Below are 27,149 nucleotides of genomic sequence, written 5' to 3'. Positions count from 1 at the left end.
TTATAAATATTGCACCTGTTGACTGGTAATACTGGCCTTTGCCACCCTACCACTCACAGGAAAGTAAGATTGTTGTGCAACATGTTGTAGTTGTGCAAAATGTCATATTAATGTGCTACAAAGGGAAGTCATGGCTAAAAGTCAAAAGCCAACTAATATAGTAACATGTGAAATGCTAAAATGAATGCACTGCAGTACGCTTACAATGCATCCACTATTCTGCAAAACTACTCCGATTATTTTGGAACAATGTTGCAGAAGTCCATTAGGAAGTAAGTAAATGTGCCAAATCTTATGAGCATTGTCTCAAACCCTTCTGGCAGCTAGCATGTAAGATTTTTAATGTATTTTCTGGGAAAGAGTGAAATCTTGATAACTTGTTGTTTAAACCTACCTGGCTTGAAATGGGGTAAAGAATGGACTCCAGGCCACGTATCTTCATTTGGTGTTCCAAGTACCTGTTCACGAAAGAAAAAAAGATCTCTTTAATTTTAGCACTGGCAATACTTGGCTCTTATATAAAGCCATTCTTCCACAGACCTCCAAGCACTTTACAATACAATCTGTAATTAAGCTTAATTAAGGAAGAAAAAAGTTAATTGGCTTACCCACTGTCACACAGCAAGTCAGTGGCAAAGTCAGAAATCAGACACAGGAGCCCTGACTCCCAGTCTTTTATCCCTTGTCAGTAAATTGGACTATCACAGGAGTTCTCAAACTGTGGGTTGCGACTGGGGTTGCCAAGGCTGGTGTTGGCCCTTGGCTCCAGCAAGCTGGAAGCCCAAGCCCAAGGTTACATGCCCCCCTGCCCAGAGCAGAAGCCCTTGGGCTTCAGCTTTGCCCCCACCCCACCTCCACCCAGGGCAGTGAGGCTCGGACGGCAGGGCTTGGGTAGGCTCGGTCTTCGGTCTTGCCTCCTGGGGTCAGGTAGTAATTTTTGTTGTCAGAAGAGGTCATGATGCAATGAAGTTTGAGAACCACTGGACTCAATCTGATGATACATATATTAAAACTGACATTTCACTGACAAACACCAATCTATTTGTACATCACAGAAAGCAGAAATGGCTCAGACTAGGCCTTTGAGCTCACTGGAAATTTAGATCTTTGTAATCCTGAACAAACTGAATGGGCATATACAATATAATTATTTTCAACTCCAAGAGCTTGCTAACTGCTACGTAGCATAGCAGATGTACACTAGGGGTTCTCAAACTGGAGGTCGGGATGCTTCAGGGGGTCACGAGGTTATTACATAGGGGTTGTGAGTTGTCAGCCTCCACCCCAAACCCTGCTTTGCCTCCAGCATTTATAATCGTGTTAAAATATATTAAAAAATGTTTTTAATTTATAAGGGAGTTGCACTCAGAGGCTTCCTATGTGAAAGGAGTCACCAGTACAAAAGTTTGAGAACTGCTCATGTACACAGATGGTGAACCAGACTCCTAAGAATGCAGTCGCAACCAGAACTTAAAAAGATTGGCCTTAATTTTACATGAATTTAGCGCTCATAAAAACTGACAGACTGTAGAGACAGCTACCCACAGAACAGCTTCTGCTTCTATCTTCTGTGCCGGTTCTTATGCTGCCCTTATCATTATATCTGAGCATCTTCCACCAGTGCATTAAGTGATGTGACTTGCATGTGGTTTATTCTCACTCGCATGCTTTACCCAGGGGATTGTGCAGCAGCCCTCATCACTGCCACAGCACATATGTTTCACACACATTTGTCTGTAGAAAATGAAATAACAGCTTCAGCACTACATATATCCTGAAATGTATGTCTTTTGCATGCACACAACCTGTTTCACCATTGCCTTGTGCAGTCATTTACACTAGTGCAAAGTGGGTGTGAAATGCTATCACACCAGAATGGTAGCAATTGACATCTACTTTGCACTGAGGTAAATGAATACAAAAGGTGCAAGGCAGCAATGAATTAAGACTAACCCCCCTCCCCGCCCCTTGCTAACATGGAGTAAACTCCACAGCATCTATGACACAATGTAAAATATTTCATTCACTTAGTAAGAGCATCTCACTGTCAATGCAGCACCGCTGCAACTGGGGATTCAGCAGGAGAAAATTCTGAAGTAACACATTTTTCACAACGTCAGAAACAATGTGCAATTTTTCACTCAACATTGCTAATCAGTGACTAAAAACTATAGAACTTTTCATTTAGTTTTTGTGAAATTTTAACAGTGTCACTCATAAAAATTATACTAAAAATAGTAATCAATTCACAGGGTAAAATCTAATCCCATTTAAGTCAATGGGATTTATGTCATTGATTTCAGTGGGGATTTTACCCAACATCTTTAAGGCCAGAAGGGACCACTGTGTTAAATTAATTAAGTCAAAGCACAATTGTCCAGCCATGCCGGCAGAAAGACAGGGGTGGGGGGCAGGGATGAATGTGGTTTATTCTCTTAGAATACCTGGGAGTACCCAGGAACAAATTGTACAGTGCAGGAAGGAGAGGATTTGGTTTTCAGGAGCCCCAAACCCTCTTCCTCAGCTCCCTGAAAGGAGGCTAAAAGGGGTTAGGAAAAGGATAGCTCCCCGCTGTACAAGACATAGGAGCCCCAAACGCCCTTACTCTGCTTCCTTAAGGGATACTTTCCTTTAAATCCTTTTCCAATCCATTTGATCTGATAACTGTATCCTTCCCATACTGAGTACATGACTTGACATCAATCACAAGTTTTATGTACTAAGTTGCAAAATTATAACCCAACCCCCTACATCACCCCCAATGGGTCCCAGACCAAAATTCCACCTTGGCCAATCTGAGGGTGAGGGAAAAATTCCCTCTCAACCCCTAAGGCAAAGGGCAACTGGCAGAGTGTCTACAGTGGGTCAAGAGGGAACTCAGTCCTTTTGCCAAGTTCCAGGGTTGGCACTGCCAGCCCAATCCTGGTAAATCAGGATCTCTCTACAGCTGCATGGGGTATAATCCCCCCACTTCCAGTTAGCAGGAAGGGCAGTGCAGTGACCTTCTCACTTGGCCCCAACTGTTTCCTGCCCTTCTTGTCTATCCCTGTAAACTTTCCCCCTCCTCGCCAATCCTTATAAGAAGTCCTTAAAGGGGCAACACCATTATCTTCCATCTAGCTGAACAGAGACCTCCACGCATGAAGGTTGCATTGAGCACAATGGCTGGGGCCTGGATGAGAATCCCAGGCTCATTTTTCCTCCCCGATCTGTAAGGAGATGGGTAACAGGTAGGGCTGGGTAGTGGGGTATGTGTGTGGAGGCCGTAAGGTGACCAGATAGCAAGTGTGAAAAATTAGGACAGGGGATGGAGGGTAATAGGAGCTTATATAAGAGAAAGCGCCAAATATCGGGATTGTCCCTATAAAATCGGGACATCTGGTCACTCTAGGAGGCCGGGTGACAATGTGGGAAGGCTTAAATTAAATGTTAACGCATCTGTTTTAAAAGGGTATTTGATTCTGGTGTAGTGGTGGGTCTGTTTTTAAAAGAGTGCCCAGGGTGCCTAATGCCTTGGGATGATGACACTGTATTGTAGAATAATTAAAAATTGAAATAGATGGTTAGGGAAGTAGCTTAAATTTTAATTTTGTACACTCTTAAATAATAGGGATTCCAATTTGGTGTTCGTAGTAACTACTTTCTACAGTAACATAGAATCTCAGGGTTGGAATGGACCTCAGGAAGTCATCTAGTCAAACCCCCTGCTCAAAGCAGGACCAATCCTCAGGCAGACTTTTACCCCCTCAAAGACTGAACTGACAACCCTAGGTTTAGCAGGCCAATACTCAAATCACTGAGCTATCCCTCCCTCCATGACCAGTGGCTTTAAAATCTTATTTATAAAAAACTGATTAAAAAATACCAATTAATATTATCTCTAGGGGCTACATTTATTAAAAATACTGAAAAGTATCACTGGAATTTAAATTAATATTAGAAATCAGGTAAATGCATATGAATGAACATTCTACTTATGAAAAGTCAGTATCCAAAACTCATTCATAAATCTCTCTCTAGCAGTTTTGTTCCCGAGCGTTCTTCTTAACTTCAGTACAAATGAGTGCAAGCAGTCATGTCTCAAAGCAAAAGCAAATCTGAGGAGGATGAATTCTAGCAGCCCTCTGTTTTATTGTTATTCAGGGAGGAGGTAGTGACAAAGAAATCACTGGTAAAAGAGTAAATAAGAAGTAAAGATGACGGTGAGAGAAGGCAATGAGCTCTTGACTCCAAGTGAGCAAAAAATGCTATAATGTAAATTAGAGGGGAACCAAAAGATCCCCTCTGAGTAACTTAAAAAGGATGCTGGTAGTTTCTTATAGCAGAGATGCTAAGCAGCATGGGAGGTTTCTTAGATAGAACCTGGATTCTTATGACTATGACCAAGAACCCTCCTTCCCACCCGCACCTTCTGAGAAGAGCATGACCTTTCCTTCCCAGTGCACCTTGCTAGAGATATCCATGCCTTATCACTTCAAAATTGGATTACTGTAATGTGCTCTATTTGGGGTCACACACTGAGACCACTTGGAACTCAGCACACAGCTCCCAGTCTACTAAGTGCAATTGCACCCTGAAGGGCATTTCACATCTGTGCTTGAGGAACTACACTGGCTGCTATTAAGTTTCTGTGTGGAATCGGAAGGGTTGTTTTAACCTACCTGTTTTAACCTTTATGGTGTGGGACCTGGTTGGCTGAGAGACTGCCTCTTTCCTTGCCTCTTTTGGCACAACTGAGATCAGCAGAGGCACTCAAGGTGGGTGCCCCCTCACTGTAAAAGAGAGGGAGCTGTTGGCAATGGGTCCCCATGAGAGGTCCTCAGCTCTGGAATTCACTCCCCTCCCTTGGTGCAGCAGAACCACTTTTGTTAAGCTTGAAGGCAGGCTGCAAAGCCTATCTTTTCTCTGAGGCATTAGGGGATGGGCTTGGCTGAGGAGATTTCTTTTTTTTTTTTATAACTGCTATGGAAGGGTTTTTTTACTGTGTCTGCCATAATATATCTATGTATTGAGTGTTGGAATGGCCTGAGCAATCTGTGATGTTCACTATGAAAATTAAATTTATGTAAGGTCAACCAGAGCATTGGCAGGGGCCTGTGCATGTTAGCTTAGAGCTGAGGTTTCAGAATTCTGGCTCTGCTGCTGCTTTGCTTTCTGACCTTCAGCAAGTAACATAACCTCTCTGTGCCTCAGTTTTCCTATCTGAGAAATGGATATAATAATACTTACCTACAAGCTGTGCTTCAAGCTTTAACTCTATGATTAATTATATTTAAAAAATCAACCAAGTTTGCTGAGTGATTTACAGCAGAAACACAAAGGCATCACCCTTTTGCTGAAGAGTTTTCTAACTAAAAAGTGCTCCTTTCAGGTGGATGCATAGTGATCCAAACAAATACAGTAAACAAATAGAGCATTTAAAATGTGATACAACTAGTGAAAATAAACAATGGGGAGCAGGGAGCGAAGTGCAAGAGTAATAAGATCATATGACTACTCAGATATGATATGTACAGACATCCTGGTGATTGCATTGAAGTTGCATTTGTAGTTAATGTTTATAAAACATTATTTTCAATATTTCAAAACCAGTGTTTAATTCCTGTTTGAATAAGAGGTGCTGTGCATTAGAACTGTGGTTCATTCACAGCCTAACGTCCCCTTTCTTCTTTATTTTCATTACTCTTATGGACTGAAGGAACGTGTGTGTGTACAGTGCTAAAGCAAGGGGTGAGAAGCCAGGAAGTGCCCCCGATCCACTTGTGTCATGATCAAGTAAAAGTTTCATACAGTTCTTTGCAGAGCCATTTTCTTCTCTTGTCTCTAGCTCTGTATAATCAGTTCTTCTAACCAGCAACCATGCACTATAATTCTGTCATACCAGCAGAGGGAGCCAGTGGATTAAAAACAGAATTTTTTCCAGCTCTTCCAAGTGAAGCGGTGTGCTTGAAAACGTTGTGTATTTTGCAGCACGCCTCAGCAATTCAATGAACAACCCCTCCAAGTAACTGTATCAATAAAGCAAAATTATTCAGGACCTCGCAGTAAGACACTTACATTATCAGTATTTTATTAATTATCCAATATTTGAGATGAGATTGATGTCCACTATGTGTGTATATATACACACACACACACACACTCTCCTTCAGTCAGTAGCAGCAATATAAAGAAAGAATGGCAAAATTAGGCTGTGAGTGAGCCACAGTTCTAGTGTCTAGGACTTTTTCTGCACTTTATAGGTAGAAATCAAAGCTAGTTCATGAAATCTGAAACCTAAAATCTTAACCCAACATTAAGGAGGTTTGCTATGCTGAGGTAACATAGGGACCAGAATAAGAGAAACAAGAAAGTAACTTTGGTTTCCAAAACGACACAGGAACCAACACAAAAGGCTTTGCTGTGTGAGCACTTTTCACACTAACCTGTGATCAATTCCTCCCCCTACCTTCCTATTCATTTTCTGTCTGTATATTCTAATACACCCACTGCATCTGGGAGCCAGATACAAAATAAGTTCTGCCCATAATAGGACCCAAACTCTCTACATCACTTTTTCTGTTGTCAACAGTGGCTCTTCTGCTGAAGACAACCAGGGTATTCTATCACTTAGATTATTATTTACAGGGTGGCAGCACCTATTGGACACAATCAGAAATCAAGACCCCATTGTTCTATGAATGGTACAAAGACACAGTGCTTGATCCAAAGAGCTTACAGTCTAAACATACGAGAAAATGCAACAGGTAAAGACAAATGACCAACAAGGAGGACAAAGTAACAGTGAAACAATCCTATTTGGCATAATAAGGAGGAATAAACTTCCTGTCCACTGCCTAGGCATTACCAAGAGTTTAGAAGGCATCACATCAGGGATGGTTTAAAGAGGGATTTCTGTGGGAAAGCCAGTGCAATGCAGGAAGGGATATGGAAGTATTTATCTTAGCCAATTTACTGAAAAAGAGGGTATTGTAAGATGGCTGCATATTGTCCTTAGCTATGGCACACTCCACCCAGCTAATATGTTGTTAGCATGTTGAATGTAGGCGTCAGGCAGGGGAAATACAGTTTTATCTCTAAGGGTACGTCTTCACTGCAGAGTTGATTCAGGCTTTTACACCAGTATTGGTCCTAATCCTCCTCCCATCCACACACCGGGATTAGTAGCGCTCTCTAACCAGGCTAGTGGGCACAGCTGGGCATGTGGGTTCCAGCTTGTGTTCCACCTTCCCGTATGTTCACTTTGCAGCAAGAATCCAGACTAACAATCACTTGAGTGGTGATAGTCCTCCAATGCCTTCTCATAATTAACTCTGTGTGTCCAGAAGGACAGACAAGTTCACCCATAATTCACTGGGAAGAATTGTGAAATGGCTCATCTTATGGCAGCACAAAGAACCAGGGGATGCATCCCTAGAGATCTGAGTCATGAAGGAAATTGTTTTCCTGTCCCAGGAAAATTTTCAAGATTTCAACCATTTTTCCTTTTCTGCATTTGAAATGGACCTTTCAAATATTTTCTCACCCACCCACTCACCTAACAAAAAACAAACAAGCAAAACCAGACTCACTCCAGGAAAGCCAATAGCTCCGAGGTTCGGACACTCACCTGAGGCTTTTGCTGGTCCATATCAAGGTCTTGAACCTGGGTATCCAATATGCCAAGTAAGTACCTTATCCAATGGACTATTGGCCCTTTGGGGTGGGGAGGGTGGGAGTTTGTAGTGCATGCGTCTGTCTGTCTGTCTGTCTCTCTCTCTCACTCAGAAGTTCCATCCCAATGAAAAAAGTTTGTCAAAACTGATACATTTCTGTGAAAAAAGTTTTGGTTTTGGCGGTTCTACATTTTCTGATGAAAAAGGGTTCTGTCAACAAATTCCTTACTAATTCTAGACCCAGTGCCACACATGGGCACACAGCACCAGTGAGAACACAGCAACTTGGGTAGGGTTTTGAAGTGTAGCTGCTCATACCCTGGGCTAGCTAATTGGGGTGCTGATCACCCAGGCCAACTGTAAGTGATGACTTATCCTAAGGGAAGCTGGTCTTTATGCTCATGCTAGATACACCAATTTGAAGGAGTAAATTCCTGGTGTCCACTGTCATATTAAACAGCAGGCTCCATAATAAAACACTTAAAATAGCTAAAGCACCTTGGGAAATAAAGGGATTTTACTGTAACTGGTTTGACTTTTTGACTTGGAAAAGAAACTGCTGCTTTGCTTTTTTAAATTAGTTTTACAAAGACTTCACTAATGCACCCCCTGGTATCCAAGCCGACCTTTATTTTAAGATCATCAGAGCTTGTAAACAGCATCAAATTTTCAACATGAGTCATACTGTTCTATATTTTCTTCAGAGAGCAAAAATTATTACATAATGTTGCATAATGGCCATTCTGGTAACACAGTTTGCCTAGCTGATCTGGGTCCCTTGGGGTATGACCCTTGGCTCAATTCCTTCCCTCCAGCTCTTTCTGAGGTGGTGGAGTACCCAGTAATGGGCCAGCAGATTCATCTCAATTGCAGAATATACAAAACTGTATCCTATTAAAAATAGAACTCTTAGAATACAGTGCTTTAATATCTGGGTATGTACAACTTCCTTAATATTTGGTATAAGAATCCCTGGTATTTCTCAAGAAAGGCATTGGTTTGAGGTTGCTGCCACCACCACAAAAAGACCATCCAGCCAGAAGCAGATCCAGACGTTTGCAATGATAAGGTAGGAGTGTGAGCAAGACCAGACGGATAATGAATTACACTTTGTTAAAGACAGGCTCTATGAACTCCTGGCTGTTTACTGTATTCTCTTTTAGACTCTTCATGTATTGGGTCAACTCTTGATGGATAAATATTAAAGCAAATCCATTCAAACAGTCCTCAGAGCAGATCAACCTGTTTTGAACTAAGAGGTGTTTGAGAGGTTTTGTTCCCCCTCCCTCAAATAAATTGGACCTTTTAAAAAAATGTGTGGGGAAAAACTGTCAAAAATTCATTCATTTTTCATTTAGAAAAATTTCATTTCATACTTTTATTTTTTCCAAAAATCATCAAGAAGATTTCAAATATGGTCTCCCCACTAGCTGATCCACCACACAGTACATCATGAGAATCCTTGGCTGTGGAGCATCATAGGAGACAATGTCTGTCTGGACAACAAAACCAGAGAGGAGAAGGGGAGCATGAGGCACTGAACCCAACTCCCATGAGGCACCACAGTGGCATTTCAAAATCATCTTTTTGTTTTCTTCTCATCTGAAGTTTTTTGGCAGGTTGTGTTTTGATAAAAAGTCGATATTTTCTGCAGGAAGCAGACATTTCACAAAATATTTCATTTAGCTGAAAACTGGACAATTGTCAGCCAGTTCCTGCCTACTACACCAATGGAAGAGGAAGTCAAGAAGCACTCTGGCATCTGGGCAGGGGGGAGGGATTTAAAAGTGGGAAGAGGAGGGCCAGCAGTGCTCGCTTTTAAAACTCAGAAGCCTGATGAGATCCAGGAGCGCTCACCATTTTGTTTTCAGAGAAGGATTTTCCCAGTCACAAAAACTACTCTGACTGCTTGTAGATTGGTTGCTAAGGCTATGTCCATACTACCGAGATAAGCCAACCTACACTATGCAACTCCAGCTACCTGAACAACGTAGCTGGAGTTGACGTACCTTAGGTCGAGTTACCGCAGGGTCTACACTGCGGAGAGTAGAATCTCCCATCCACTTACTTTACTCTTCTCATCAGAGGTAGAGCACAGGGGTCAACTGGAGAGTGATCTGCAGTCAATTTGGTGGGTCTTTATTAGAGCCACTAAATCGACCACCGATGCCTCGATCTCAGAGCGTCGATCCCAGCTATAGTATAGACCTGCCCTAAGCATAAGGCCATCAAATCCAGAGTGACTTACAGCAAAAAATGCTCATGTGGCCTCCTCTTTTGATGAAATTCCTTTCTGGTCTGCTGAGGAGAAGTTGTTTATTTGGTATCTTCTTGCCGCTCCTTCTGTGCTGAGAGGTTACTTGCCAAAACCTTTCCTGCTTACAGGGAAGGTAGTTGGAAGTTTTCAAAACCAGCCATCAACAAAGGAAGAAAGGACAACCTGACAAGGGGCAAAAACAGTTCTGCGGATCAAACTACTACAAAGTTCTTCTCAAGAGCGTTCACCCTGAGCGAAATAATTGCCATCTTCACTGTGGTTGCCAATTTCATTGTAGTGCCTGGCTTCCAATGTCAGCGAGCAGGAGAGGTATATAGCAATAGGTGACCATCAGCAGCTTTCTTCATCTTCACGTTTAATCTTGTTGTGTAGAAAAAATTTAAAAAGATAGATGTAGTGACTATCAGTATATTGCACATATTGGCTCAAAGTCGGATGACTGAGAATTGCATCTATGCTTCGTTGTCTTATTCTGCAGGGCATGATGTATGGTAGTTAAGTATCAGACTTAATATTCAAAAGAGAGAAAGAGAAATGGAATTGTCTTGAAACCAGTCATTGTTTTCAAACCAGGAGCTCAGCAGTTCAGTTTCCTTGAGGGGCAATAAATCTATAATTTTGCATTACACACTTCCACATCTATCAGCAATGGGGCAAACAAATTTTAGCTTTTGGAAAATACTAAATGTTGTGGGATTCCTACCTAGATTGGCAAATTGTATCAATTCCTTCTCTAATATGGCAGTGTTCATCAGGTAAAGTTGCACCAACATATCTGAGGATACATACATATAGCCATTTATTTATTTGGACTTATACACAATGAAAGGAGCATCTGCCCATTGTTCTAGCCGCCCATGAGGTAACTTAAAATACAGTTATTAAAGCTTCACTGCATTGTAACTAATCTGCAGCAATTCCATATAATCTCTTACCAGCAAACTAATCAAATCAAACGTGAAAATGAGAAAGGATCACTTAATGGCTAAGGCACAGGACTGGGACTGAGAAGATCTGTGTTCAATTCCCATCTCTGCCACAAACTTCCTGTACAGTCTTAGGCAAGTCACTCATTCTCTCTGTACTTCAGTTCCTCATCTATGAAACAGGGATAACAACACTTCCTTTCTCTCATCCTTGGTCTGTCTTTTGTTTACAGTATAACTCTTTGGGGTAGCATCTGTCTCTTATTATGTGTATTTATAGCAACTAGCACAGTGAGGTGTTGATCTCCTTTGTGGCCTCTAGATGCTACTGTAATACATATAATAAAACAACAACAAATGCCCCCTCTTCTCTTCCAACCACTGACCTCTATCAAAATTTTCATCTCTTTTAAAATCAGGAAAGGAAAAAAGGTGAGAGAAGAGATTCCTTATATTAGAAATACACAGACTAGAGACTCATTGCACTGGAATGAGATGCTCATCCTGCAAATGAAAGAAACAAAATCTTTTTGAAGAGCTGAGTCAAGAGCAGAGACATTTAATTTAAATTCTTTTTTTTAATTTATAAATCAGGTTCCTGTTATTGCTAGATTTATATTTTTACACTATTCTATCCTGATAATTTGAACATTTACAACTGATCTAAAATAACAGCGGAAACAAAAATCCAGCAGTCACCATTTCATCACATGCAGTAGGTAAATGTGTGATAGAATACACATTTCAATTTGAAGTTCAGACATTCAAAGCTAAACCACTGGGCACATCTAACTTAGAGCCCAGATTTATTAAGAGAAAACAAGAGCTTTTGAAAAACAGGCTGAATTTTTTGCACTTTGTTTGCTTTTCATGAAATATAGTCTCCTCCATTAAAAAAATGGAAGTTTGCATTTTTCCACCAGCTCTCGACAAAACAATAAGATATAACTTCAAGTGACAGATGAATAATGTCTACAGCATCCACAAGAGCAATGCAGAGACTGTGAAAGAGAGAAAAACATGTTTACCAACAAAAAGCACCCGACTAAGCAAGTTCTTTTCTGCTGTGCAGGTAAGTGATAGTGTTGCATGAAATATACAAGTTGCTAGAGTATATTTTGTTCTGCATAGAGCGGGGAAATCAATAAAAGCAGAATCGAGTGTGTGTAAAATAAAAGAAACTCATGCACTATGTAGCATTTTTACATTCCATTATGTCAGAGAAAAATGCCTACTTTCATCCATGAAGAGTGTTTTATTATCAAATCTATTTCAAACAAGATCAAAGTAACAAGCCAGTAAAGATGAGAAAAGCAGGCCAGATAAAGTTAGTACTGACCTTTCCACAAAACTTGAACAAAACACAAGCTGAACTTGATTTTAATTTTTAATTATATTAGTCTTTTACTCATATTTACACTGCTTAGTTCTGACCAGGACCAAAATAAGAAGTGCAAAGTAGGCTGAGAAAACTGTTGTTGCTGTACTGCTGGCCTGAGTGGAAGCGGAAAGTAAAAGAAATCTTATCAGGAAACCTATTTAACATGTGATTTCATGCCTACTTTTGTAGAGCTGAAATGGTTCTCATTACTTTTAGGTATTTGCCCACACCAAATGTTTGGAATTTCTCTCATCACTGGCTCTGTGCCACGTGTAGCACTTTGATAGTACAACTAAATTCACAATTTTTTTTGTTTAGAGGTAATTGAAACCACCACTTGGAGGGCCCACTGCCAGAGAGCCTGGAGCAGGAGTAAAAGGATAGGGGAGGGAGGTTGCATGGGGCGCATACCCCCTACAAGTATGGAGTCCAGCTGTACCCAAGCTTCCTGCACAGCAGTGCCCAAGAGATGGGGAGCAGGTGAGCCAGAGTGGGGTGGAACCAAATGGGGGAAGCAGGTGATTATCTTATTGGAATTCAGGGCTACTTCAGTAATCACTGTGGAATTGCTCCACAGCTGCTTTGTGGCCTGGAGGGGACAATCTGTCTTGGTGCAGTACTTACACAGCCACATTACTCTAGTGTCTCAAGATGATTCCTTGTTCATTTCCATGCAGCTGCCCCGTCTGGCTACTCAGCCTATGTGCTGAATATGTCCCTTGGCTAATACTTTATGGAACTCAGTGGAAGAAAAGCAGCCTATAGATTGCACCGGAGCAGGATGTGAAATCCTGAGTCACACTGCAGCACTGATAATGCTCGATTCGTCTGCATTCCTAACTGCTTAGTTGAGTGAGAGATTTGTGCATGGAGTTGTTACAGAATCAAGCCTTAGGATTTATTTCTTTATGTATTTGCAGCAGCTGTCAGTGAGCTGCATTTTTAAAAATAATATGCCTATAATTCAATCAAAATTGAAAAGAAATCAAAGCCCAGCCTATTTTGCATAATTTTCACTAGAGAAAAAAGCAGCTCTGAAGCAAATGCTCAGAATTAAATGGTATTATTCTTGAAGTCCCTGGTAGGTTTTCCATTGTGCAGAAACATTCTCCCTCTTTAACCCCTGCCTAGAATGTCTCTTCCTATCTATTCAGATCACTTATGAACAATGTACTCTGTACAATCCGATTGTAATGGGAAATGTGTAAGGGGCATACAGTCAAATAAGTAGCAAGAGAATTCATTAGCTTCAGGATGCTCCCTGACATCTATAAACCAATTAAATGTCAGACATGGGATAGGGTAGTAACCTAAAATCCTACAGCCTTAGCCAGGTCAACATCTCTCTGGCTTTCTGAGCTGCCCAAGCTGCAGGAGGCTCCACAGCAGGCTGATTGTGGGTGGAACAAAAGTCAGCCTGCTGTTCCCAGTGACAAAAATAACCCAGAAGCGTCTGCACACTTGGGAGTTGTACAGCTGGCATAGACTGGAGAGGGAAAGCTCACGCCGAAGAGATCTATCCCCCGTCCTGGACAGATCTCCCTTTCCCATCGCCATGCTGGGCTGGCTCAGCCTGTTGTAGTTGCCAGTATATTGCTGCTCCAAGGCTGTCAAATTAGAGAGACTGCCTGGTTTTCATTAAACACAAAACCAAGCCTCACAGCTAAGTGAGGAGCCTCAAACTGCAGCTGCTGAAGAGTGGATGGAGGCCACTGCTCTTGATTGCTACAGCTGGGGATGCCTCGGCCCTTGGCCATTTACTGGAGAGTGATAAGGACGTTTCTGTCTTTCTTTTGGAGGACCGGGAACTCTCTCATCTTCCACCCAATGGGTCCCCTCCTTGACAGGCACAATTGTTGTCAGACCTTGATGCCTTTTAACATCTGCCCTGGTTTGTAATGTAGAGAGGGAGAAGTATGCCTTTGCAATTGGGCCTGCCATCCTGGCTGCACAGCCAGTGTAGTGCACGGAATGCCCATGCCAAGCACGTACAGGAGGTATCTCTCTCCTGGACTTGGCCTTTGATGATTTATCATCAATTTTCCCATTGATTTTAATTCAACTGAACACAGGTTAAAGCCTAAGACCTGTACAAGGCTTTCGCAAGCCCTGCTGTATTGGCTCAGGCAGCCAGCTCATTGGAACTTGGTGCGGCTGGGGGATATACAACGTGGGTCTTTCTGGAAATGCTGACATATCAAAACAGCAAAGCTGTTTTTGTATCAGAGCCATTTTTGAAGACCACAAAGTTGTCACTGATCACATACACACAAATTACTAATGAACATCACAGTGTCAATCTCACAGGCATGGGCTGAAACATACCATTTCATCATGAGCTTTATAGGTTTAACGCTACCATCACTACTCAAACCTTGTAATAAATTTGACCAAGTTGATATATCTTAATATGATAAAAACATTAAGGAAATATTTTAAGATTAAAGAAAATTACTTTTCTCCATTACAGTATTGCTCTTTAGTTTTTAAAACAAAAACAAGCATGTTTTCAGCAAGATCCTTGGCTGGTGTAAAATCTGCACAGTACCATTAAAGTCAGTGGAGCTATACAAATTTACACCATACGAGGATCTAGCTCTGGGTTTTTAGTTTGCATATAAATATATATATACACACACACACACACACACACACACACACACAACAGTTTACCAGAGCAAAATCCCACTCCAAGGTAGTGAGATACTGTATTTCTTGGATGCTGGAAACACTTTGTTTCTGGCCCGGTGCTTAGTTAAAAGACACGCACAGAATAAGTGTCTCTCATTATGACAGTATACTAACATTTGCCATTCCTTCTGCACAGGGAATAGCACACGCACAGCACAACAGAACCTCATTACTTGATAGAGATATATTTGCAATGTAAAGGAGGCATGGTATAGTAGTCTGTTGCCATACTACAAATGGGCTCACGGTATTGCTGAGTTCCCAGTGCAAAAAAATGTCTGGTATCAAGATTAATTCTTTTCTCACTTTGTAAGCAAATATATTAAGCCTGGTACTCAACTTTCAAAGTACAGCACAACACTAGAATCAGATCCATTGTTAGAAGTTTAGGTTATTTTTCCAACTAAGGTCTTGAACTTGCATTAAGCGCCACGCGAGCAGATTCTTGTGCCCACATGGAGCTCACTGAAGCATTAGGGCCTTTGTTTTTTTTTTTAAATAAGAGATCATTTATTCTATGTACTGTGGGTTCAGGAGGCCAGACATGTTGCCTTTGCCGTTTAGAGAATTTATGGTCCAAGATATAACAGTGCTATAGTATTTCTAAAATGGCCAATGCATCAATAACAGAGCTCCAATTGTGTGTGTGCGGGGAGAGAGGGTGGATATTTGTGCAGTATTCTTATATGTCTAGATATCCTGCTGATCCCTACAATGGGCCTAACGAGAACCCCTGATTCAAACAAGTCTTTAGAAGTCCAACTCCTGTAACTGCAGTCATCTCAATTTACCCTGCTTCACATGTGCTCCCTACAGCAGAACCTCAGTGTGCTGCTCACTGTAAAGCCAATTCAGATAGAACAGCTACATTATGATATTTAGAAGGCAGGACTCTTGTGAGCTTGAATACCTTTCCTGAATGGAGCAGAGCAGCAGAGTGGACAGACTCTTGGTTGTGTCAGGGGCACCTCTTAAAAAAATCTGTGGCTCAGCCCATCTGTGTTTGAGGGGCACAGGCTCTTCAAAAAGAAGCTGGGATTTTTGAACATCCTCATGAGATCCTAAGTAGGAAAGTATTATCAGCATTTTACAGGTAGGGGACCCAGGCATAGGTTGATTCTGAGTCTTACCCAAAGCCTATCAGAGCCAGTGGAAAGACTCCCACTGACTATCAGGGGAACTGAACCAGGCCCTGTGTGAACTGTCCAAAGTCAGGAACAGACTTGAACCCATGTCTTGAGCCTGTCCAATGCATTAAAGCACTTTACTCACCATTTTGGCCAACGTGCTTTAATAAAGATTTGTCTAGCACTTTATTGCTTCTTAATTGTATTTTATTATAAAAAACAAAAACAACCCTGGAGGTGATTAGAGACTTTCATTTTGCTTTCAAGTAAATCAGGGTAAAAGCTGACAGGACTGCAGATGAAGTTCAATTGGAAGAGCAGCTGCACTGACAGCTTCAGTGAACAGATTTGTTTTCTTAGACATTAGCACAGTCAGTAACTTCACCTGTGACTGCTGAGCTCTCACAGGTTCTGGGTCAGAGGAACTGAGGGTAGAGTGCCTTCTTTGTCACCTAACCTCAACCCTTCTAGACTACTGTACCCCTGTCAGGAGTCTGAGTTGTCTCACGTACTCCCAAGATTCACTTCACTTAAAAACTACTTGCTTACAAAACCAGACATAAATACAAAAGTGTCACAGCACGCTATTACGGGAAAAAATGCTTACTTTCTCCTTTTTACCTTATAATTATAAAGTAAATCAATTGGTCCACAGATCTGTGTTAGTGGGGCTCACACTAGTGCACTAAGAATAGCTGTGTAAACGACGACTCTGGAGGTCAGGCTCTCAAGTCTCCCTCCCATGTCCCCAAGCCCAACACACACTCATCTCCGCCCTAGGCTTGAGAGCCCGAGCTCCAGTCCAAGTCACAGTGTTTACACAACCATTTTTAGTGCGCTAGCACGAGCCCCACTAACACAAATCTGTGGATTTGGGCTGGGGGGCTTGGTCACAGGTGCAGTGTAGACATAATTCAGCATGTTAGAGAAGCTCTTTGTAGGGCTATCTAGGTATTTACACTTGGATCATCAGCAGATTCTGAGCACCTGTTCTTCACATGCTGCTCAGAAGGGGGGGGGGAGGGGGGTTTGAGAGAAAAGGAGATACTTGCCCTGAAGCTGCTAGTGCCTGCTAAACACTCTCCCCTCACGTTCACTGGTGCTGGAAGGACTGCAAAAGTGGGGGGTCCAGGGAGACACCCCTAGCCCAACCGTCCTGGAGCCCCTGCCTCCTGCTCCTTACTGAAGCCTCCCTCCTGGTGAGGCCCTTGCCCTCAGGTGATGGGTTCATTCCATGAACCAGACCCAGCCAGTTACCGGCACCCAGAGGAGCCACCGCCATAGGCCCAGAAGCATCATGACACACAGTGGGACCTGGCTGGCACGCTGTCTGTGACATGAAGCAGAGTGGGATCTAGATGCTGGCTGGGCCACCATGCGCTCGCTCCCAGCTATGAATGTGTTCAGGTTGTAAAAAGTGGGGGATATGCCCCCCTATTTAAAAAGTGTGTCAGGAGCAATGTCCCTTCCCTCCATACACCCTCGCCAGTGCTTGTGCTCATGCTTCTTTTCTTCCCAGTTATTTCTCCATTCAGTGCAACAGAGCAGGGAGCTGGGCACAGAAAGCAGCTGGAGAGAGGAGCAGTGGGGGCCTGGGGACAATTGGCAGAAGAGGATCCACTGTCTAAAGAGAATTGTGTATGGGGGCCTGGACTAAGGTAATGGTGGGATGAGTGTGGTAACAGGAATGAAACCAAAACAAAAAGTGTGGAGTTGCTGAAACAGTGAAGAAGAGAAATATAGTGAGAGAGGAAGAAAGGAGAGGCACAAAGATGTGTGGAGGGGAGAGAAACAATGGAAAAAATTGCCATGGCCTTAGAGGTGACCTATACAATTTTTCCCACTGAGTGATGCTGAATGCAACAGTAGTTTTACTAGCTACAAGTTTAATTACTACCTAAGAGCCTTCTTTGTACACAATCTGTTGAACTCCCTCCACCATAGTGGAATTTCCAACTGAGGATCAAGAGGGAATTAATACAGCCTTAACTTTACAGGTTGGCATATAGACCTTAATTAAAAATGTAATCTGGAAAAAATGTATGACACTCCTCAGCTAGCCGACACTCCTCAGCTAGCCATCCTGTGAAATACGTAACAAAAACTTAAACCCATAAATCTCTCCAGAGATCTCTAGAGGGAGAATCTATCCCTTTAGAAATACTTGATACAACCCGCCCTAGCCCCCCCCCCCCCCCCCCCCAGCCCAGGACTTAATAGCACAAAGTACCAGCTAATAATTATGTTTGTACCAAAAAAAAGTATGTTTGTGCAAAGTGAAGTGTATTATTTATGACTAATTTTCTCTTTCTGTTCCCCTCAGCATGCTTCTTTTCTTTTTAATTATAAATCTCACAACTGACAATCCACAAAATGGTCAATGGTCCACTTCTGGTCTGCAAAGAACTCTTTTCAAATTCTCATGAACTCACAGGCAACGCCTCCAGTTTTGCAAGGGACACTGACTGTGAGTCTATATTTGTGTAAGAGCAAATCATTTACCCATGTATGGCTTGTGATACAGCCCAGTGGGAAAGCCCACAGAATGCTGGCAGGCTTACACAGCTCTGCTTTAGATTTGTGTACTGATTTTATTAATTCTTTATTACAAACATTGTTGCTATTAAAACAGAAGTACTGGAGAGATGCATTTCAAAGACTTCAATGAATTGGTAGGATGGGAAATGCTACTGGTGAAACAAAGATAACTGGCTAAGTTAAAGTTATAACGAAAACTTTCAGTAAATCTAACTTTAGTGTGGTCACAGTTGATCTCAGATTATAGGAGGAAGGAAGAATTAACAGTGGGGGATTATTATTAAGATATCATTATTAATAAAAGGCAGCAATAGCAGTAATACCATGGAAGTGTCAAACAAGTATATTCTGATCAACAAGAAGTGAGAGAAAACTAAGTGGATGAGTACTAACAACAAGAGCAGTTGTAGTATTCTGGTTCCAAAAAAAAGATTGCCTCCTAATACTTCTGGTAACAAAGCAGAATCACATTAAGTAGGTACTTGTGGCTGTTTTACACAGTACGGAGTAATACCACACAGGGACTTTATGAAAACTTTAATACCTCAGGATAGGGGCACTTAACTTATTCTGGCTTTATACACTGCCTTCTCTGCATTTGTGCATCACTGATCAACCTGTAGCAGCCTGCAAAGAAATGTGTTACACAGGAGTGAGAAGCACCCCACTGGCACTGCTCCTATGAAGAACAAGCTCACAGCAATGCTACTACACAGTTTGGGACAGGAAAGAAAGAACAAGATCTCATTGAAACTGCAGGAGGTATTTAAGTGAGGAGAGTACTATCCAAGTTGGAATTTGGTCAAAAGGCTGTACCTAACCATCTCTACTCTCATAAAAAGTGTTATGGACTCCTTAATGGCTACCTAGTTAGGATGTCTGCTTAATAAGTGCAACTAAATACCCACGCACATGCACACAAAGTAGCAGCAGCAAGATTTGAATTACAGGCAGTAAAAGGAAAGGACGAAATAAATGACCATAAATTTAACCCTTCTGGAAGGTGAACACATTTGTAAGCTTTGCTTTCTCTTTTTGTGATAAGGCTGGCTAATTAACAACAGTTGTAAAACAATTCTATTCTATTATACAGAAGAATATTTAAAGTTGATTTAAAAATAGTATATTATGGAAATGGGTTACGATATAGTGAATTCTACTATGAAGGAGGATACTCCTGGGGGCGTTCTGTGCCAAAAAAAATTCTTCAACAAAAAATTAAAACATCTGATTTTATTCACAATATTTTTAAATTCTGCAGGCCAGATAAAGTTAGTAAAGGCAGTGGGGAGCACAGGCCACTAGCTGCACAAAGGTGGGAGATCACCCTGCAGCCCCCACCCCTCACTCCAGTGACACAGACTCAGTGGTGAGGTTGCACCTGACCCCGACACAGCACAAGGCCTGGGCCTGCCCCAGAAACACCCTGAGCCGCTGCCTCTCTGCACCAGGTGCACTATGTGTGGGGCAGGCTCAACCAGGCAAGATCAAGTGTGGAGGGGCCCAGGTGTGGGTTAGAGGATTCTCTGTGGGACAATCTGGGTGCAGGCAGCTCAGTGGGGCGTCTAGGTGTGGGGGGGATCTGGATGCACAGAGGCTCCTGGGGGAGGTTCCAGGTGCAAGTGCAATGGGACTCTGCCAGGGCTTCCACATGAAAGTGGTTGGGGCTCAACGGAGGGGTCTGTGTGTGGGGTCTCAACAGAGGGGTCTGGGTGCTGGGGAAGTGGGGCTTGGTGGGGTGGGTGCAGCTAGTTGGGGGTCAGCGACATGGGGGTCTGGATGTGGGGGATCAGGGTGGTGCAGGTGGGTGGGCCTCATCAGGGCGGGGGTTTGGGTGCAGGGAGCTCAGTGAGGGGTAGTCTGGGTACAGGGTGGGGGTCCAGAGGCAGGGTGTCTGGGTGCAGGCGGGCTCCAGATACAGGGGTTGAGGTTCGGGTATGGAGAGCCAGGGGGTTCTGGGTGTACGGGGTGACGTTTGATGGGGGTTTCTGAGCATGGAAGGTCCAGATGCACAGGGGTTGGGCGGATGGGAGAGCAGTTCCTCATACAGTGATCCCCTCACCCCGCAGCTGAGAAGCGATGGGGACAGAAAGCAGGGGAGGCTGCTGAGCTTCCTGCAGCTGGGGGAGATTTCTGGGACAGGTTGATGCATCCCTAGCCACTCCTTGCAGGGGAAGATGATATCCTGCCCTCCCCTGCCTCTAGTCCAGCCAGGACTAGGAGCTGATCCTGGCTCATGGTAGGAGCCACTGGCTGGGCTGTCCCCAGCCCTGTAGTGATTAACCTGTCCACCAGCTGCTTTGGGTGCCCGAAACGATGTACCTGTGAGCTAGGAAATGGTGCATCAGAAAGTCATTTTTCTATGGGGAAGCAAAGAAATCTGTGGGGGACATGAATTCTGTGCACGCAGAGTATACAGTAGGAAGACAACAATTTCCTTTACTGAGGAACTCTTGAATGACTTCTCTTTATAAGAGGACCCATTAATCCACTTGTGTGGTAATAATTCTATTTCCCTTTACAAAAGATTCATAAAATAATCCATTTCCCCGAAACAGGGTGAATAGCCATCTTATAATGAGGATTCTAAGTGGTGGGAAAACCACATGGCTGGGGGAGGTGACTAGAGTTTTTCAGTTGAGCAGATGGTAACGAGCAGAACCCTAGTCTACACTAGAAAAGATTTGCCTGTATAGCCATTGCAGCGAACTCTTTTAGTGGAGCTGGCAATAAAGTGCTTTTCCCTTTATTGTTTATACCAGTCGCCCGAGCGAAATAAGCTACATGTGGAAAAAAACACTTTTTGGCTGGGATAACGGTATCTACACTAGGGCTTTTGCCAATATATAAATGTCACAGAAACATTACCGCCCCAACTGTGGGCAGCAAAAGTTTCTATGGTGCACCTGCCAGAGACTATAAGAGTGCAGGGCTGATCATCACCATTTGTAAACTACAGATGCAGGAGAGGGAGGGCAGGAGGGACTCTGCACAGCCTGAAATACAGACTAATCTCAGATTCACAGAAGGAGTTGAGATCAGTGTAGGGGAGAGTGCATCTCAGGACTTTGTTATTTGCAAAGTTCCGTAACTCCTGCATGCTTTAAAGAGTAAAGATTGTGCGGTGAAGACTTTTTTTGCTCAGCCTGTGTTCCCTCTTTTTCTGCCACACTGTCCCCAAAGGGGACAAACTACAAGCCCAGAGTGCCCACAGCCATAGCTAAGCTCTGGGAAAGCGTGTACAAGTGACTTGGTACATTGGGATGCCTGAGGCATTGGTTTCAGGGTCTAGGGCAGCTGGACTCCAGAGTCCCACATGCCAAGGAAGGGCACAGACAAGGGGTGCAAGTCTGACAGTGTGTCCAAAAGACTCAAAGCTAGAAACAGTAACTAAACTCAGTACAGACCCAGGTGGCTTTGAAGAGCATGGGACCCAGTCACTGGGTCCATTCATAACAGATTGATGAGAAGAGCACAGGGCCAGCCTGCAACACACATGTAAAGACACACACACACACCCCGCCGTCAGATCACCTATAGAAAATTTTCATATGAGGCTCTTTAAAAACTGAGGAAGTACAGTTGTAAAAACATTATGGCACTCTATCATACAGTAAGGTGCATTCAAATTGAAAGTATGTCTCCTTTAAGTCTTGGATGCCAACTGGTTTCTCAGTTGACAAAGTCATAAAAATCTAACTGTACTTTTCCAGTCCAACAAATGATCACGTCAAAAGAACATTTCCTTTGATTTCTCCTCTGGATATGATTACCATCAATGCCATCCTCATTTACGAGAGTACATGGCCCTTTGTACTACAAGATCATGACACCCTATTCTGTAACAATTTACCTCATGCAGTCATCTGTTTCATCTCTCAGTGACACATTTTGAAATTTTCTGCAACACCTATTTGAATTGTATTTTGCACAGAAAATGCACAGTGAATAATTCCGATCAACCTACTCTCTGAAAAATAGTACATGCAGTAAACTTTCTTACTTACAAGTATTTGGAAATAGACACTGACAGCCAAAATACTGTTCTATTGTGGCAGCTGCCCCTTGTTAGAGCAAATAATGTAAAACAGACACATTTACTACCTGCAACTGCCCACCAAGAAACAGTTTTCATAAGGCCAGCCCATTACTCCAGATAATCAGAGAATACGAGCACTCAAAAGAATAGGAAAGAAAGAAACCAATGAACAAGAGTTAATCACAACACCCTTTATTTTGGCATGCTGGGTTCTAACACCAATCACTCTGATATGAACATGAAAGTCTCTCTCAGGCACTTTTCTTAGCCTCCAAATTTTTGCTTTGTACCCCTTACAAACGTGAACATACATCTTTCCTCTACAGATTTTGTCCTCTTCCATTTGGCAAGTGTTGATTTTTCTGAAGTCTTCAGTGCAGCTTAAACTTAACATGGCTCTTTTGGTTGTAACTTTTATCTTATTATGGGTGAAAAGATTTGTTTGTTAACATGTGCTCCTTCTCCTGATTTTTTGCTTGGCTCTGGTCCTCTGCCTGCGCTGCTAGCATTAGAATTGCAACTGGGAGTCAAGCAAAACAGAAGATGTGGAAAGTTTCCACTGTATTATGCTTTGATCCTTTTTTTAATAAAAGAAAAAAGATGGAAAACAGTTTTTGAAAACTCTATTAACAAATAAAACCACACTTTACTGCTGGATTAAGGAAAAGCACATGTAACTTGTATATCACAACACTGTTTCACTGTAATACAAGGCAATTGTTGGCTTTTGCGTAACTACTAACAGACAAACACTTACGTTCAAATGCCCTACTGAGCCTCCATTTTGATGTGCACAAATCACTTGCTCCTACATTTTTGTGCAATGTCACCTGCACACACAAATAATGGGTTTTACACATGTAAATTCTATCATCTGTGTGAACAGAAAACAGCTCACAAAAACTGTACATGCAAAGATATTCAGAGAGTGTAAATCAATGGAGCTACATTGATTTTATCCCTGCCTCCATGTTTTAAAATGCAGCCTGTAATCATTTCCTTAGATGCAACAGTCAAACCTGGAAGTGAAACAATATTGCTTTATAATTATAGCATAGTTTTCTTTCAGCAAGCAAAATATGGCAGGTATGAGATAAACATTTGCACTTCCAAAGGAAACTAAAAGTCCATTGTTTTCCATTGAACTTCAATTTCATTTGTTTTCTTTTGCAGATAGAAAATCACTTTTCACAGGGTTCATTTTTTGCCCTGCCATCCATGACAATGAGCCAAGTCTCTGAAGTAACAGTCACGCTTTGGATTTCTATGACAATTGGGCTGGATGAAAATGACATCCCAGAGCACAAACTGGTACCTTTGTGTGAGGAGACACCAAAAGAGTGGCACATCAGGCTGTGAGATTGGCTAGCTTGAGTGCCAGGAATAGAGTCGAGGATTAATTTATTTTTTTAACTTTTTACTCCCTCATGCTGCTGGCTAAGAGTTTTCCTGGTCACTTTTCATTATATACTACTAGATATATTTTTCGTTTGGAACAAGGGTTTGGCATTAGTACCAGGCTGGCTTTTCCTACCTTATGACAAAGCTGAAAGTGTATTGCAGGTGTATTCAGTCTGCAGGTTTAGTTTTATTCATGTCTTCCTTGTACGTATCAGAGGTACTCTGACTTGTCTGCTTTTATTTCATTCCCCTTTCCAGGCATGCCTGGGCAAATTTCCTTAATAAGTAGTCAAGGGTGACTACTTATAAGTCTCTTACTAGCTTGGTTGGCCAAAATTGACTTAACATACCGTGTGACAACACAGTGACAATTACACTGACATTGTGAAGATGGACATATCTTTTTTAACATGTTTCCCTGTTAGAAGGAAAAATGAGTATGTCTTGGGCTATAGAGGATAATCATCATGATGTAGCGTCAGAGGCAAAAGTGAACTGTAATGCTTTAACGAATAAGACTGTTTAACGCTGAAAATCCTTACTGGAGTGTGAAAAATTTTAAATGACAAAAATGCATTTAAAACAAATTGGCTCATCCTTTTTTCCTGCCTCATTCATAATTCTGTGCTTTCCTTACAGGAACATCGCAAACCCTGAGAGCCCTGAAAAGAATTCAGCTTCCTGCAGTGTTTGAGGTACTGGCAATATAACTGCAAAAGTTGCAGGAAAACATATTAAAACATCAAATGGCTGAACTCAAGACAAGCAAAAACTAGGACAGTACAGCATACTGGAGCTTAATCTTGCATCCCTACTCTTGCAAGTACTCCACTGAATTCAATGAGATCCAGGAGTGAGAGCTATAGGGTCAGGTCCTTTCTTTATGGTGGGCAAATGAAATTGAAGTTCAATGGAAAACAATGGACTTTTAGTTTTCTTTGGAAATGAAAATGTTTCTCTCATATCTACACATGCATCTGCTAATGAACTGGGATTACAATTTTTGATCTGCATTTCAGTTCACTTTTAACACATTATCAGTTCACTTTTAACATGTTATCAGCTCATCTTCATTGTTAAAACACACAGGGTTTTTTCTGCATGTCTGTATAGGACTAACACCCATTACAAAACTGGACTCTTTGTAAGCTACACTGTCACTAAACAATTGGGCAGTGGCTATACATACAAACATGCTAAGCACAAGATACTCTTAGATGGTATTACCTCTCACTCACTAGACATGCTAAAGGTCTTCCTGTTTCACCTGATATACATACAGCTTAGTGTGGCAGTGGCTAATATCTCCCACACTGGGTCAAACAATACCTTCTTTTGGGGGCTGCCATAACAAACATGCAATTCTCTTTTGGAGATGGAGCACAGGGTAGGGCAGAGGTGGAGGGTGGAAGAAGGAGAAAGCAAAACACAATTTGTTTCCTATTATTGAAGCCCTATTAGGAGTCAGAGCCATTGTCAGGCACAAATAAATAAAATAGCCAAAAATTCTGAAGACCCTCAGTGTGGATCTGATGGTATCACATGGCCTTGAATGTACACAATGCTGTCTGTCCTTTCACTACTAAAATTGCACGGCCACATAATTTTATCACTGCCATGAAGATGTATAAGGTAAACACTGACCACATTTGGCAGACGTGCTGATCCATAAACCCTGCACGCAGCCAAGTCAGCAGCAAAGACTACAGAAAAAACATTCAAAGGACAAGCTTGGTGTAAGATCTGCTGCCACTGTAAGGATGCAGAAAATTGACTGAAATTGTTAAGTTAAGAAAGTGTATCTCCAAAGGTGCAGGATCTGGCCTAGGATATCACTAACCTGGATCTATAGTAGTGTATTGAACAATAGTGAACATAACAGCTCTATGGTTTTAGAGTAGCAGATCTATGATAATTAAAAGCCCAATGACAGTAACCCTCATGCATGCTATTCCTATTGACGTCACTAGTTATGCAGTGGTTGGGGTGCTGGTGATTACTTCAATGGCTGTTCTGCAATCAGAGAAAGTAACTGAAAGGGCAGTTATGCACACTCTATGGCAGCATGCAGGGCCGGCTTTAGGCCTATTCCACCAATTGCCCCGAATCAAGCCCAGTGCCTAAGAGGGCCCCGCGACCAGTGAGAATCCCTTCCCTGGCTAGAGGTGCCTTTTTAATTTTTACTCACCTGGCGGTGCTTTGGGTTTTCAGCGGCATTTCAGCGGCGGGCCCTTCACTCTCTCCGGGTCTTTGACGGCACTTCAGCGGCGGGTCCTTCGTTTACTCTGGATCTTCAGCGACACTTTGGCAGAGGGTCCTTCAGTGCCACTGAAGACCTGGACCGAGTGAAGAACCCACCGCCAAAGTGCCGCCAAAGACTCACAGCACCGCCCAGTGAATACAAGCCCCGCGTGTTTTTATACATGTGTTTCTTTTTTTAAGTCATCCCTGCTAGGGCCCCGTTGAAACTGTTTGAATTGGGACCTGCATTTCCTAAAGCCAGCCCTGCATGAAGCCTATAAGCAAACTGACACAATATATTACTTATTTTTTATTCATTCTACTTACACGGGGAGGAGAGCTCAACTTTCTGATTCCTTTTTAATTATAGCTTTGGTTCCTCTTGAAAATTGTTTTTTGTTCTCATGAAGAGGAGGGAAGTTGTTGGGGGAGGAAGGGGGAAGGGAACACAGCCCTTCAGGGAAGACTGTATGTTCCTCTGGGGGTGGGGGGAGCCCCTTCCTAACCATGTTCAGTCTTCTTGTCCTATAAGTTTAAGAGGGAAGCTGCCCGTTTAAAGGGATTAGAGGCAGTCTCCTTCTAAATATTCAGTTCCACAGAGAGAAGGAGGTACAAAAAGCAAGGCCGGCACTAGGCACCAGCGCTCCAAAAATGTGCTTGGGGCAGCACTTTCCAAGGGGCGGCACTCCGGCTCCTTCCCCCCCCACCCCCTTGGGGCGCAAAAAGCTGGGAGACGGCCCTGAGCAGAGGTGAGCTGTGGCAGTGGGGGGCACGGGGAGGGCCCAGGAAGTAACCCTGGGGGGGCAGAGGAACCACTCCCCCCTCCCAGCTCACCTCCGCCTCCTCCCCGAGTGCGCCGCCGCTCCGCTTTT

At 42.7% G+C, this 27,149-nt stretch overlaps 1 protein-coding gene across 8 annotated transcripts in view; it reads right to left on the bottom strand.

Moving 5' to 3' along the window:
• The window catches only part of CDK14 (cyclin dependent kinase 14), a 538,670-nt gene that overhangs the window by 155,647 nt on the left and 355,874 nt on the right, over positions 1-27,149 (bottom strand). For all 8 annotated transcript variants that reach the window (XM_050939609.1, XM_050939614.1, XM_050939613.1 and 5 more), the window contains one exon: positions 395-458. In XM_050939609.1, the coding sequence (XP_050795566.1) occupies positions 395-458 (64 nt within the window). The remainder of the gene's footprint in view (positions 1-394; positions 459-27,149) is intronic.

Source organism: Gopherus flavomarginatus, chromosome 2, assembly GCF_025201925.1.
Source record: "Gopherus flavomarginatus isolate rGopFla2 chromosome 2, rGopFla2.mat.asm, whole genome shotgun sequence".
Classification (NCBI taxonomy): domain Eukaryota; kingdom Metazoa; phylum Chordata; order Testudines; family Testudinidae; genus Gopherus; species Gopherus flavomarginatus.
The sequence above is the reverse complement of the archived record's forward strand: the minus strand, read 5'-3'. Positions and strand labels throughout refer to the sequence as shown.